Raw genomic sequence first — 16,497 nt, forward strand, 5'->3', positions numbered from 1 at the left:
TCAATGCGTAAGTATTTCAGTTTTACATAGATTTATTGTCATCGAACTAAAAATACCCGAATGTAAAAAAATGTACAGAGAAGTTAATATTTTCAAAATTCTGTAAATAAACCTGCCGGAAGAGAGCAATAGACAAGAATACACATTTCCCGCCGATACTCATAGTTTATCTCACCGGATACTGTTATCGAACACCTGTGAATATAAACTTTTCGGTAAATAAGTTCAAATCTGACGTCATTTTATCTAATTGTGGTGCAATTTGAGATAAACTTAATTTGTAAAAATCAATAACTAACTTCAACTTTTTTGAAAACAAAAGAAAACCTTTCAAATAAAATATATACCTAGGTATATTCCACTTGTAATTCTAATTTATTTATAGTTAAGATTGAAAATGAAGCCTTTTTATCCTAATTTACCTCTATATGACATTGTTGCATCTTTTTTCAATGATTAACTTCACGTTAACTTATTCATAATTAACTTTAAAAATCACCAAAACCAAAAAAGACCTACACCCCAAAATTAGGTACTGTCCCCTTTACCACATTGTCCTAATAATACCCAATCTATTACAAAATCGATTAAGAAATTCATACTCATTGAATTGAGTCACACACAAATCGATGCGACAGTCCGACAGTACCATTTCAAATCATTGCTGATATACTTAGAGTATAGAACCAATTGGAGACGCCATCGCTATGCCTCCCCATTTATCAAAGGTAAGAGAGCGCCACTCGTACTTGTATGTTCTATCATGCAATGACATGTAGGTGCAGCCTTCGGAGAACTAAATGACTAGCGGAGATTTCATAGCGCAAAATCTCCTTAAAAAGTAGCGCTGCCAGATACGTTCGTGGGACGAGGAGCTTAACTTGCTCCGCCCTCATATGCCATCTTAAAAAAAAAATGCTTTTCAGAGCATAACGCATGTTGACCTTTTCGACTTTGTCTTTACGAAAATTTGCTTTACTCCATCAACACGTGACATTAGTTGATAGTTCACGTCTGTGTGTAAAGTTTAAATGCTTTTAGTATGTGTGCGTAACAACGTGATCAAAAATGAGAGAGCGTTCGTTGCGTTACCGCCATGTGTGAATTAGGCAGACTTTTCGCGCAGACATATGGTGCTTTTAACGGTTCCAGTTATTTAAATGCTCTACGCTAATATTACGAAATTTCACGCACACGTCAAAACGTCTGCGCAGTCGCATAATGACGTAACCGCCACTTGGACGCGTAACTGTCCAAACAACTTGAAATCATCATGATTTTAGAATCACTGTCGCTGTTATTTGGATGGAGTTTGTGTGTCTGTCTGTCTGCTTGTTGGTTGAGGTTTGACGTCATATGGAAAACTGCTTGCTGAGTTTTCACAGGATATATTGATACTAAAAACAGGAAAAAGCAAAGCCTAAAGAGTAACCTTACAAAAAATTAGACGAATATATGTCAAGTACCTAATACCTACCTAATAACCCAATACTATTTAAGGAACTAATAAATATCTGCTTGTCACTGAAACAAGCAATTAAAACAGTTATTAGTTAGAAACTTAGTTTTCTAATACGATCACACTAATACTCTTGTTTAAAGAAGATAGGGTATGTAGGCGTTACACAACGTAGGTCGAATATTAATAGTTCTAAACCCTAACAAGAACGACCCGCAACATACATACTCCAGGTTACCTCCACATAAAACCTTCCAAGTTATAATTTACAACCCACTATAGATACCAGCACTACCTATATAAAATACTTATATATCAAGCACGTATCTAAGACTTATCTGAGTGAAGACGATACCCGACAGACGAGCTTTTTATCAGAGACAAATTAATGCCATGACGTCACCCCCTCGTGATCTACAGATAAAAACTCCTTGGTAAACGGTAAGTAGAGAAAAAACTTAAATATTCCATGAAAATGTGTCTTAGATTTTGGAAAACGGAGGTTTAAATTTAAGGTACATAGAGAAAATTAATTTGCGCAGAAAAAAGATTCGAAATGGCTGTCACATTTATGTGTAATCAGAATATAGCGCCACGTAGTAGAAATATATAATAATGTTTACGTATAAATTATCCACAAAATAAACGAATAAGGGACCGCACCCAACAGAAGGCCAAAATCACACATCTTCACAAACTTGTAGGTATACCTAAATTAGAATTCTGGTGGGATCTTGGAAAATAATATCAGATCATAACAATATAGAGTTGATTTAATATGAAGTTACTAACGGTAAGGATTATCAAGACCCGATTCCCAATTAGTTGAAACTTACATCACAACTTAGCATTCCTAACTCCAGCTGCTTTTAACCACAAAATCTAGGAAGTTTAGTGAGATACCTCTTAGCACTCGAATGAGTTCTCAGAATAGTAATACATAAGTCGACTTGTTCATGATTCGGAGAACAGGTAAATGTGTGTCGAAATTAACGCTTGGATATACCTACGATTAGAAAATTATTTAATCTTTTATTTTGAAATATATTTTCCTCATTTAGAAAAATAGATAAATAAGTCGAATGTAAGTCTTGAAAACATTTTGAATGACATGAAAAGTCAATGAACAAATTCTTGTTTGTGTACTTTTAATAAAACTAAGTTTAATGAGACGATTGTACAACTCAGTCATTTTCTCTAACAAAACCTGAAAGTTTGGACCATAATATCAGATGCTCCTCTCTAGACCAAATCTTTATTTAACTTTACGAATGATTTAATATACAGAAGAATGTCATTCTACATTAAAAATTAAACAAAGAATTCGAAGAAAGAGTGCAGTGTTACGAATCGTATCCAAAACGCCGTAACACCCATCACATCACAATCCAAAAACAAACACCGTTAGCCGAACAATAAAGATGTTTATTATCACTAAAAACCCCTGACATAATATCACACGTATCCAAATAAAAATGTTACAAAAAAACTTCGGACACACGCAAAAAAAATTCAAGTGATTCACCATAAAACCTTTGAACCAACTTACAATTTACACCCAAAAATCTCAACCGAAATAAACTATAGAGCTTATTACTTTCGATATAAGGATGTATTTCCTAATTAAAGCATGTTTTTCGGTGTTAAAGTTAAGTTGGTATTGTTGAGCTGTTGAATGGCTGTCAAAGCACTGGGAGGTGGGTAGCCCGGTAGCTTCGTCGTAACAAGATGAATGGAATGACAGACAAAATCAAAAGGTGAATAAATACAACGTATCGCCCACACACTGGACGACGCGTGTCCATTTGGAATTCTTGGTTTGAAATTATTTAAAAGTTTATATTGATCTTCTTTTTATTAATTATCTTTCAATAAATAGAAGTTGATATCAAATAAGTACGCTAATATTTTGCGCCTACTTAAATGTGTATCCCTTATAGGGAAAGAGGATATTTAATAGCAAACCCAAAATCAGTCTGTAAGTATACCAAAGCTAACCTAACCTTATGTATTTCAGATATTCTCAAAGTACATCATGAAGGTACTTATCCATGAGTTGCTTTATGCTAAGTGCAGCTTAACCTTCATTACCAACAAAACATGTAAGAAAACTATAATCAAAATATGACTTTATTTTGTGTTAAGCACATAAAGCTTTTTAGGCCGATTATGCATGAACGACGGGCTTTTGCCTATCCGCCGACGGGTAAAATTTAGACTTTAGAAAAATATGTCCACAGTTTGATAATGGTACGTTGGTTTACATTTTATCTGTAAACATAATAAATTAAGGTCTATTAATATGGCAATCGATACAATAATACTACTCGATAATTACAGATATCAATTAAAATGTTTTCTTTTCTAACCTACATATTCACGAAAATACTGTATAAAAAGCTTACACACAATTTCCCCCGATGCCTATTTTTAACCCCAAACAAAATCGGTCCAGTCATTCTGAACGTACAAAATTTCAATTTTTGTTCCCATAAAAAAACACTTCCTAAGTTATGAATCGTATCGTCTCACAATGGATACCTGTCATCAAGTCTGTTCTCTCAGTGGGTCAGCAACTGTGGTTAGTTTTATGACAGCCGTATACCACCCGCGGCGTCCCAGGTTCGAGTCCCGGGCGCTAAATACTAACATGAATGGATTCACTAATGAAGTATGAAATTGTTATTGTTTTAAGAATAAAAAATGTTTGTTTGTGTATAAAAGTGTTTTCACTTTTTTGTCTATTTTCATTTTGAGATTTTCAAAAACAGTATTTTAATAAGCACGTTGTACTGTAATATGTAATTCAAAAGTTAGTTAATTTCATAAGTATTTATCTTTCTAAATTAATGTTTTTATCGAATATTATCTATTTATTATTCTTTGTAATAAAAAATAGTACAAAATATCATAGCAGCGCTAAAAGCAAATCCAACTCACTATAATTTGTTCATAATTTATTAAATTCGTAAGAAAATTAACACGGAATAATTGCGTAATCATTTAGATTGTTAAAAACCAGTAGTTCTATCTTGTAAATTAATATTATCTATTTTAAAAACTTCTTAAGTTATTCGTCTTTATGTTTGCAAGATATAGCAGTCACAAATTGATACTATTTTTGTTAATTTAGAGTTTTCTGTTTTATAATGAAATGTAGTGAAATATCGTTGTACGATCAAACATTTATAAGATTATTGTAAGTTTTTCTTACAGATTTCTGTTTCATAAAGAAAAGAAGTATCGGTCATCAAACAAAGTAAATCAAAAACATTGTTTCATTGATAAATCTCAACAACAAAACCCACAATTTTGTATTCTATTTTTGCCGATTTCTTAAACAAATTAACACCAGCGACCACGTGTTAACCCTTTTGTGTACATTTATGGCTTTATTGTACCTTTTGTCGTTCTTAACCCGTTGACTGCCGCGTTGCGCAAGCCGACAAAAGTGAAATTGTCTGACAGTAAAAGTTATGCGATAAGTACTCGTTTTTTTCTGTTTTATTTTAGGTACATTTACAACAGCGATTTTACTGCCTTTGTGCAAAGGGTTGAAGAATTCTATATTTTTATATCGTGGAATAAAGATAGCTTTTGGCGGTTAAGGATACTAATTTTAGAATGGTTTAAGCCTTCTCCGTAGTTGTGGTAAGTTGTTCATGTAAAACTTTACTCATATTATAAAGCTAGAGAGTTTGTTTGTGTGTTTTGATTCAAAACATTCTGTGTTAGAAAGCCCTATTTATCGAAGAAGGTTAATACTTTTCATCCAGGTGCACAAAATAGTTTAAAGAGTATGCATGTAATGTAGCAATTGTATTGTAATAGGTATATCTGTGAGAAGTATACTCAAATGATGCTACTTTTGACGCATAATGACGATTAATCACGAGATGACGCAAGTCTTAAGGATCGCTGTTAGAATTCTTTGTCTCCGTTTTATGAATCAGATTGTGTGTTGTTCAAAAGATAATGTAATAGTTAGGTACCTATTTTAAGATTTTCTGTGGAAAAAATTGTTTCACCAATGGCAAATACTTGTAAGTTGTAATTTCAATGTTTTTCAGAGGTAAATTGAAGCTCTCTTTTCGAGATCTTTAATAAATCTATAAGCAGTAATATTATAAAGCTGAAAAGTTTGTTTAATTAATTTTCAGGTAATAATATTAAAAAACTGAAGAGTTTTAAGATTGCTTGATTTCAGAAATTACTGGGCCCGTAATAAGAAAATTCATGTTATAGTTATAGCCCATTTATCGAGAAAGGCTATATGCAACTCTATATCTGAAACCTCTGTCTGTAAAGCTGTTATAAACATATGTAATTATGAATGAAACAAAGAAAAACAAATGTAATTTGTAAATACTTAATTTTATTAATTCTGAAACTAACAGATGATATATAAGTATCCTATCTAGATTCGAGTAGTACGACATAAATATGTATTTATAGCTACAAGAATTAATTTAGCACACCTATCAAAAAGTGCTTAAAAACCAAAGCTTTTTGGAAAGCGTGTGAGGTCCATTTTTTTTAATAAATGTGTACATTTCAAAATAATAATGAACCTAACTTAAATTGAGCAATGTATATAATTTTTAAAAGAATAAAATTCGTATGTTATTCTTAAACAAAATATTAATTTGACAATATTAAATAAAATTGGTTTTATATAAAACTTTTCTGCCATTATTTTGTATGTTTCTATAATTTATTCTGCAGGAATTAAATTATAGTTTTCATGTTAATGAATGATAATTAAACAAAGTATATTTGAACAAGTTTTTGTATGAATTAATGAAACTTAAGCCATCCTTTTCTAAGTACCTAAGTCTGTACTTGAGTTCATTTGAATATCAGTATTTTTAACCCTCAAATACATAAGTTGACAAATATCATATCAAAATAAACTGAAGAAAAAATGACCCAAAAATATTCAAAACACAAATTGACGGCTTTAAAAATAAAACCAATATTTACGAAGAAGGTTTTACACGTAACATATAAGACCTCTATACAGAACTGAGGTTATTTTCAAGGCGTTTCATCTTAATTGGTGTGGCCAAGGCAAACGTCATTATTACGATATATTTGACAGCCTCCCGTCAGTGTAACATCCTTGTCACTTTAGTGTCATTTGAAGAAGCTGTATTAATTCTGGGTCAATTTTTATAAACCATTTTTTGAATTTAGGCAAATATGATTTTGTTTATGATAACAATATTTATGAAGTTTTTAATTTGGGCTCAAAAATGTGTCAAAAATAATAATACATAATTAGAAAATAAAATACTCAATCGGTGAAAAACGTAGTGAAATGTCTGATGGCAAAAATCATAATTATGTATATTAAAATTTATATGCGTCAGTAAAAATCATGTTAGCGACAATTTAAAACAAGATATGTTATCAAAGAAATCAGAAAGAAACGTACTTAACCCTGTGACCGCGACATTGGTATATAAATTCTTATTATTTTGTTAGAATTCGATATTGTTAAAATTCGGAATATATTTAAGTTGTGTTAAATAAAAGAAAGAAAATTAGAACTCACCTCACGCGCTTGCCAATGATGACATAAATGCTAAATTGACGCTTGCATATAAATATATATTCAAATTGAATGTGCAGAAGCCGAGATAGGTACCTATCTTACACCAAACACCGTTATTTAGAGTCATATAATTATCTTACGAGTATATATACAAAACTTATCTACACTCCTATCGATGGTCGATGACAGAACTCAGATTCCATTTTCGCCTATCTAATTTATATTTAATATTTATATATATATTGTATTTTAAAATTTTATACACAATTTGTTACACAGACATTGCACAGTTGAACCGTCCACGATATGACGTCACTTCTCGTTCCGTCGTATACCAACTCTTGACGATTTGTTTGTGTTGTTTTTTGTTTGTAGGTTTTGTCGAAAAAAACTTTTTGATGTCTGTTTGCAAAGTATCTCTGACAGAATAATTATGTTTAGATTATTATTTATTTGTTTTAGAGAATTTTCCTGTTATTTAAATTGGTATCAGTACTTTAGATATTGTATGTTTAATGTGAATCACTGGGTTTCCACATCTTGTAACAGAATCATGAGACTCATAACAGTGAGTATTTCTTTGTGCCTGACTTTACTGATTTAGTTCTTCTCTCAGAATGAGTTTATTTATTGAGAGTCTATAGCGGAGGAACTAAATCACAGTGTTTATTTAAGCAAAAGACATCAACGCGCCACACAACAATTTATCTAAACAACAACAGATAAACATTCGATAAGGTATTGATCGCGACACGCTCGCGGTTATCTAACTGGAGTAGGCGACTTACACGGACAAAGCTCCGCCAATTCCATACAAAACCGTACAGCTAAGAGTTGGTATACAAGGGAAAACCGATCATAATGACTATAAAGGACACTTTCTCAGAAGTTCCACAAAACATTTTAGGCCTAAGTTCGCGCGGCCGCCGCCCGCCCCGACACGTCCCACATCGTCCACCGTGCACTAAACATCTATAACCTACTAATAAAACGCACACAAAATGGACTCGTTTAAAATAATCGCGAATATTTACACAATATACAGCGCGTTGGGGACGAGCGCGGCGGCGCGGGCGCAGTAATATCACCAGAACACAGAGCTCACTTGGAGTCCACAGAGGCGCTGGCTAGGGCGCGGGCGGGCCCTGCGGCACGCACCAGGCGCGCCGCCCGCCCTACGCCAGCGGGTACTGTCACAAGGGCGGCTGCGCGTGCGCGTGGTGGTGGTGGTACAGCGGCGACTGGTAGTAGTTGTCGGCCGAGTGGCCGTAGCCGTAGTTCACGTCGTACATCTTGAGGTCGGCCTTGGTGTCGGCGCCGGGCAGCAGGCGCGTGATGCTGAAGGGGTGCTGCGCCGGCGCGTAGCCCGTGGGCTCCTGCTTGAGCTGCGCGTAGTGCTCGAGCGCGAGCGGTGTGTGCTCGGGCAGGCACAGCTCGGGCGCGCCGTGCAGCTGCGCGAGCAGCTCGTCGCGCATCTCCTTGTCCTCGGCGCCGGCGGGGGTGCCGCCCGGGCCCTTCTCGTGCGCGTGCTCGCCGCGCTTCTCGTGCGCGCCGCCGTGGTGCCCGTGCCCCGTGTGCGCCTTCTGCGCCTGACGGATCGACTCCTTCTTCTCGTCTTTGAACCGCTTCTGCCGCCGCAGGAAGCAGCCGTTCTCAAACATGTTCCCGCTGTCGGGGTGCAGCGTCCAGAAGGAGCCCTTGCCCGGCTTGTCGGGCGTGCGCGGCACTTTCACGAAGCAGTCGTTGAACGACAGCGAGTGGCGGATGGAGTTCTGCCAGCGCTGCTGGTTCTGTCGGTAGAAGGGGAACAGGTCCATGATGAACTGGTAGATCTCGGAGAGCGTGAGCATGCGCGAGGGGTTGTTCTGTATGGCCATCGTGATGAGCGAGATGTAGGAGTAGGGCGGCTTGGCGTGCGTGTAGGAGCGGCGGTAGGTCTTGTCGTTGCGCGCGCGCTGCAGCGCCGAGGTGGGCGAGGCGGCCTCCTGCTCGCGCGGCAGCGAGCCGTAGGGCACGGCGCCGCCGCCGCCCATGCAGGACGCCATGGTGCTGGGCGGGCTGTAGCCCACGCCCGGGGAGCCCATGCACGAGCCGCCCGCCACCATGTTGTTGGAGTACAGGTTGGGGTAGGGCTGCGCCGGCATGCAGCCCATGCCGTTGACGTACGGGGGCGCCAGGCCCGGCGACAGCGAGGACAGCGACGCGGACGTCGGCACGTCGCCGTACGAGAGCTTCTGCGAGATCATGGCTAGCGCATCACCCGCGCGTGCACGCCGGCCAGGGGCAAACACTCGCACTGATTGAAAGAGTAAATAGAGGCCGGGGGCCCGCGCTCCCCTCCACTGCGCCGCGGATTGGCGCGCGGCGGGGCGGGGCCTGGCGACCCGCCCAGCGCCCCGGGCCCCGCGCCCCGCCCGCACCCCGGGCCCCGCGCCCCGCGCCGGCTGCGCGCCGGGCTGCGCGAGCCGCTAATAATACCGCAGCTCCAAGCGATAAAACCATGGAATTATCATAAGTGTTTCGGCAGGAATGTGTGACCGTTGAGACGCTCACGGTGTGGTGATATCCGTTTTCTTAGAAAATGATTTTCAGAGATAAGTAATGCTCGTGAATTGTTTGCCTAACGATATTTTCAGTACCTACGCGTACTCGTCTGTCCTTTGTTGTGGTCGTATGAGCTTCTAGATTGAATTATATGTGCGTTGGTTTGTTCAGTTTTCTGACAGAAGTATAGGCCTACATTTTGAAAAGAAGTATTTCCTATAATTTTTCGAATTTGGAGTAGATGATAGTTTTACTTAGGTGACATTTTAATTTACTTGAAATTACTCAATAATTTAAATTATTGTCAACTAATGCCTATAAACGTTGATTCTACAAGTTATTACTTTGTTTTTGATTAATTTGGTAATTGTATTAAACGCTCGTAGCAACGCCTACGAGCTACGCGCCGCTACGAAATGATAAGACAATTTAAAGTAGATAAAACATAATACATATTTATTATTAGAAATTTTACTATATTATATTAACATAAAATGAACAAATGCCTATTGAATACAATTACTTATAAATATAATAGGTAGTAAAATATTTACTTTCTATAGCTAAGAGTATAGTCATACTTCATACTTAGTAAATAGAGAAATAAACAAAGAAAAATAGGTGTATGATTAAATTACTATGAACAAAGGACAGATATTTTTATACTTTCAGAAACCTATATCTTATAATTGGAATCAAAATAAGCTATGGATATATAAACGACCAGATAAATAAGCTTTAATTAAGAGATGTTATGAATTAATACATGGATATCATTTCTCCTTGCATTGCATTTCCTAAGAAGTCTTAAATTATCGGAATATAATTGTATTTGATAAATTTTTAATACCCTTAGTCATATGGTTTAGTTCTAACACTATATCTTTATGATGCGAACAGAAGATCTTGCCGTCGGTACGTTTCATACACAGCCTTATAATTTATTTCTAACTATTACACTGATACGAAAGCTAAAGATTTCATAATATACGTTAGAAATGGCTTAAAAATTATTTTAGTTTTTAAAAAGTTACCTTGATCCTGGTACATAAAGGGCTTAAGAAGGAACATGGTGGGCTTTAGTCAGTTAGACACTCCCTCACGCTGCACCCACAGCTGGATAGGATATTTGATGATTTTCCATAAAAAGTCTTTAAAACATAACATTAATTTATATATTGAATTGACAAAATGACAGACATATCGATAGAGGTACTCTTGCATTTAAAATATTAGTAAAGATTTCAAGATAAAATTCTCTTTCCAAAACAAATTGGAAAAACAATTCCAGGATATATACAATATTTTTGATCTCAGCTCAAATGCGTCATAGGACCATCTTAGAGCAAACATACGTACATAATCACTAATTATATGTAGATAATGTAGATATTATACTTAATGCGAGTGACAGTGTTTATGTGAATAACAGACAAACATATTAGCAAATGATAGTTATTAGTGAAGCTCGTGTTTATTCTTTAATTACCGAAGAGATCCGTTGTCAGTAATTAGTTGTATTGTTTAGTGATTAATGGAAGTCTCTTAGTGGAGTTGGTAATGATGGCCATTTTACAATAACAAAAATAAGTAAAATTGTTATTGTTATTAGTTATTTGAAAGAAACATTACAACACATACTGAAATAAAAAGTTCCCTACAATATATTTTTGGTAATTTTAAAGAAGATGTGAAAATAAATTAATTGTAATAGTGGCTAGTTTTACAATGGGTTTTAACACAAAGTATTTTTATACGAAAATCTATACAATTATGTATTTTGCTAATGCTGTTGTGTTGTTGTCTGTTTATCTGTAGGCATTGAAGACGGTTTTAAAATAAAGTTAAATTAAAGTAACTGTTTTACAGTTAGTCATGTGTTTATCGTTCTTCCTGATTGTTTTTCAGTCTCCATACTATGCTTTAGATATCTCAACCATCTTTGCCAATTATGTTGTACCAAAGAACCTACGGATGGATTGTGTGAAAGTCGATATGGTAACGAAGAATGTTACTTGTTCGATGACCGCAGATAGAAGAGTATGGAAGGTAAAACATGCTGCGCCGACCCCAAATAAAATTGGGATAAGGACAGGAGGATGATGATGATGTTTCAATAATGTTATTAAACTGGTATAATTAAATAATATTACGACAATTCCTTCATACCTTAGCTGTTTCATTTCAGATTCTAACTTCATATTTTTTCCATGACCCAATACACCAACGTTTTACCATGAAACCCATACATACCCATACACCGTAGAAACATGTTTATTCAAGCTAGGTATAGATAGATACAGACATATTTGTTCGCTCGTAAACCTGCAGGAAATGGCCGCGGGCTATTAAACGATAGTTTTTTGTTTTATGGCTTTGTTATGTCACTGTGTTGGTACATACATACATATATAGATACTGTATGTAGGTACTTGGTATGTGTTGGTATATGTAGCCTAGGTTATGTGTATATAGGTACATATGTACATAGGTACAGTATATGTTTACTTACCTACTATGAAGTTATCTAGTTGGCAGTGTGTTAGGAAGTTCATGTGTTGTCAGTTATTGTAATAGTCTACCGTCGACATGGCCGTTTTTCGAGTTAGGAAAGGGAGCTTTACGATTTTTACACAAGTTTTTTGATTTTTTAAATATTTAATTACATAATTACACATGTATATCTTGCTGTGAGCGGAGAACTAAGAAATATCCACTTCATGTATGTAAAACTTAAACAAACCTTTGTGACGACCAATATTTCAGGGTTTCATGGTAAGATTGTGTACGGATTCTTATGAAACTGACAGTAATGTTTCGTTAGTAATGTTACATTCATTAATTGAACGATAATGTAACTAGTCTCCAGCTTTATTCCACTAAAATCATGAGCTAGAAAATTCTTCCACATACAGAACTCTATAAATAGGTACTTCTAAAAGAATATAAAAATGCCCGATGAATAAAAGAAGAAAGAAGAAAAACTCCCATCACTAGACATACAACATATACATAAGCCTACCCTACATGTAGAGAATATGAATGTTAAGTAAATGGAAGATATAATGTTACGTCGACCGCGCGGGCGGCCGCCGAGGCAATCGACTGGCGTGTTTTTATTGTAGCTGGGGGAGTACACCCTGATTTAATGTCGTTTTAAAAGATATGTTACTTAGCTGTATGTGAATATGTAGAAGAGGTAATGCAGACACTTAGTATAGTAACATAAATATGACTTACCTGTGAATTACATAATTATGATTCATATGGTCTTACTTATGAACATGTTACTTGATACAAAATGTAAGGCTGCGAAAAGTAATGATGATAGCTAATACAATTTGATAGTAAAAGAAATAAAACTCACACGAATATTTGAATGGTTGTGTTAGTTAATCTACTTAAGTTATAAAGTAAAAGGAAAATGCGATTAAATTATTTATGGAGTTTTTTGTCGACAGAAATAAACGTTTTAAAATTATGATCCGCTTTTTTCTTGATTACAAAATAACAGTCGTTAAGCGTATGTTTTCAATCATATCCGATATTGTTTAATTGTTTACTTCCACTACCTACATACAAACCTACATCCCATACCTTCTCTAAACCCCAAAAGGGTTTTACTTCTAAGACCCAAACAGAACAAACCCCCCATGTGCAATACGACACCGGATCTCAGTTAATGGTGGATGCGTGTCGCGCCCTCGCGGCAGTCGCGACGTGTGTAGCGAGCCTTATATTGTTAACTGTTCATGTACGAGTATTGAACTGTATTGTGTTTCTAAGGGGAGCATCTGTTGATTGGGAGATGGCTAGCCCAATTATGTTAAAGGATAAACCCTGAGTATGGGTTTTCCATTAAGGAATTTAAGAGGAAAAACACATTTACAGCTGGTGTTAGATGGAATAGATCTTGGAAACCGTGCAGCACTTTTGTTTGCGCTAACTTATCAAATAATTGGCTACATATAACTTACGTTATTAATCATTTTGTTAGTGAAGTTAATTTTCTTCTCACGATACCCCTTGTGATCCCTGCCTACATATAGGCTTTCATCTATCAAATAGTTTGTGGTATCTTTTAAAATGTATGCATGCTTGTATGTTTTGAAACATTTAGTGTCAGTATCAACTTTGTTTCTAGTAATAGAAAATTCATGCTTATTCTTTTGTCCACCAAATCTTCCCAATCCTTTTCAAAAACTATCATCGCGCCTTTTATCTTAAGGGTAAGACAGCTTCATTCCTCAAGTCCCATCTCTAAGTAATTTAAGTAAGTAAGTACTGAACAACAGAACCGAACTTTGTACCACTCGCTAGAATGTCCGCGCATAGGTACTTGGCTGGTGCTAATTGGCTGGTACCTCGACAATGAGCAAAACACTTAAATGTGCTATAAAGTATAAAAACCTCGCAACTTAAGTACGCCAAGTGACAATAATTTAATTAGGTAGCCGATGTTAAGGTATTGAAGTTGCAAGTAAGTAGGAAATGGGAGGATTCCCGTTTTTGAACAATAAGATATTTATGTTATTCTAATAGAAGCTGTAAGGAGTGTTTAAACTAAATGAATGAATGCGCACTCTATCCCAACCTATCAAAAGGAAAAAAATATTGAATGCTGCGAAATAATGATCTTGTTCTAGTTCTATAAGTATTTATTTCTTTGTTGGTTTGATTTCAAAACATTTTAATACGAACGTCCTTCCTGGTTGAAAATGGTGACACTTGCAATATAAAGTCAGCCAGAATTAAAGATGGACCCTTTTGCCTTATTCTTGACATGTAACTTCCAACAATAAATAACGAGAACTGAACCAGCATTAACCAAAGTCAATTTATTTTCTTATATTTTGCACCTAATTGAGCATGAACAAAATGTGGAACAAGAACAGTAGGATGATGATGATTATCGTTTGCATTAAGTATGGAATTTCTAACATTGGGTACATAACATTACCCGGGATGTTGGTGAATCATCTAGCTATTAGTTAATTCTCAGTAAATCTAGTTCGTAACAGATTTATCAGAGGCAAGTGATAAACAAAACATTTGTTAAGTAAATAGTCGTTGGGGAACAAACATCACTAATTAAGTTGTAATCGAGAACAAACAACAAAGTTCATAGCAATGCTTCACTGACAAATTGCTGGGATATTTCTTATACATATTATTATAAAAAAAAACTAAACAAAATTATGTATATTTTTTTCTGACAGAACTATCTAATTTATCTGAAAAATAATGCAATATCAATCTGTGCTCAAATTTCATCTAAATTGGCTCAGTAATAACACAGTTTAAATACATATCTTTACCGTGGTAATAAGCCTGGATTTTGAAGCAAACAAGCAAGTAAAAGAATTTTATCATAAATTAATAATTAAAATATTTTTTCCGTTTTTGATTATTACTTTTTTTGATTAATCCTTTTGAAACAGAATGTCTTAAACACAGGAATTAAGACATAAACACCTATATTTTATCAAGCTAAATATTCAAAGCCGAAAAATAATCAAAATCACATTCACAAATCCTTTTAAAAATACACAACAATTTTTTTTTTAAGTCACACCTTCAAAACTTATCACATAAAACCTGCCCAAGACAAACCTTAACAAAACCACAGATAATCTAACAAAGGCATAGACAATAGACGTGATTGCATTAACACTGGCCGCGATAACCACAGGTACATATTTAAGCCAGGGCTTAACAAAATGATCACGTTTAAGCCACCAGTTTATCTTGAACCGCGGCGAAAGACCGAACTACCAAAATGTACTACATCCTACGAACATATTAAGTTGGTCTTTACAAACAGCGCTGCGTTGAGAGGTCAAGTTATAGTAGTACTTGCAAAGGATAGTTTTTTTTCACTAATGTGTCATAAATGTACCCTTTTGTTGTTGTGATCGAACTGAAATTGACGTGAGAAATTCGCGTTGAACAGTCTGATATTGGGGAATCCTTTTCTTGGATAAAAATGGCGATTTCGGACCTCCCGCGGCTGTGAACGTGGTATTCTAATGTTAAAGAAATTATATTCGTTATGGGTATTAAAAGAGCAAGGAGGCATATTTATGATAACAGGATTCTCTTAGAAATTATTGAGTTTTTGTTACCTAAATTATTTTAAGTTATATCAGAGTAGCGCCATCTATTGGCAATTGTTGAAACAATGATGGAGAAGTCTCTTTTAAGCGGGAGATTACTTTTATATTAATTAGCTCTATTAATAAGCTTCAATTAAGCATTTGATACCAAAGCTTTTGAAATAGGTCACATGCGGGTTAACCCTCTTTCCTTTAATGTATAATTGCACAATTTTAGTTTACTTTTGTACAGTTTACAGAAAGAAAAGAGGTCAAGAACTAAAATAGAATGTTAGTATTTTTTTAATACATTCTAAAACAAGCAAAGTAATAAAATCGCAGTGATAATTTCCGAATTTCTTTCATTTTTTGTTTTGTGTTTTAATGCTTTAAATTCTTAAGTTTTTATCAGCAAACTTATCCCAATTAATGCACAATTAAACTCCAAATATCACTTAACCATGACTCCACCCGGTAGCCATCTCAACATATTGACATGCCTGCACAGTGGGCCACTACACTTTGTACATACTACACTGAAGGACCACTCGGCTGAGAAACATAAAAATACCAACAGTCTACCTCTATATGTTGTATGTTGCGATATCAATGTGGTAATGATCTACAATGATTTTATTTTAAGTTATTGAAACACAAGCTGTATTGCAGTTTTACTTGCGTCCCGGGGAATCTTCCCGTACTCATACCTACTAAAATAATCTATTCAGTAGAATATGTTATTTGGGGATAGCTTAGTTTCCCAAGAGCGAAAGACTTTTACAAATCCTTTCGGTAGTTTTTGAGCCTTTATAGGACATTAAAAGAAAAATAAATGTTTCAGC

The 16,497-nt window shown here is 35.6% G+C and overlaps 1 protein-coding gene across 1 annotated transcript; it reads right to left on the reverse strand.

Moving 5' to 3' along the window:
* Positions 1 to 5,814: 5,814 nt before the first annotated feature.
* On the reverse strand, positions 5,815 to 9,339 carry LOC110377456 (silk gland factor 1). Its single transcript, XM_021336371.3, has one exon. The coding sequence runs from the start codon at positions 9,260 to 9,262 to the stop codon at positions 8,210 to 8,212; it is 1,053 nt and encodes a 350-aa protein (XP_021192046.1). The 5' UTR covers positions 9,263 to 9,339; the 3' UTR covers positions 5,815 to 8,209.
* Between the last annotated feature and the right edge of the window lie 7,158 nt (positions 9,340 to 16,497).

This window comes from Helicoverpa armigera, chromosome 20, assembly GCF_030705265.1.
Source record: "Helicoverpa armigera isolate CAAS_96S chromosome 20, ASM3070526v1, whole genome shotgun sequence".
Lineage (NCBI taxonomy): Eukaryota > Metazoa > Arthropoda > Insecta > Lepidoptera > Noctuidae > Helicoverpa > Helicoverpa armigera.

Excerpts from the sequence above, each read along its gene's own strand:
- LOC110377456 (XM_021336371.3), bottom strand. The coding sequence starts at position 9,262 with ATGATCTCGCAGAAGCTCTCGTACGGCGACGTGCCGACGTCCGCGTCG.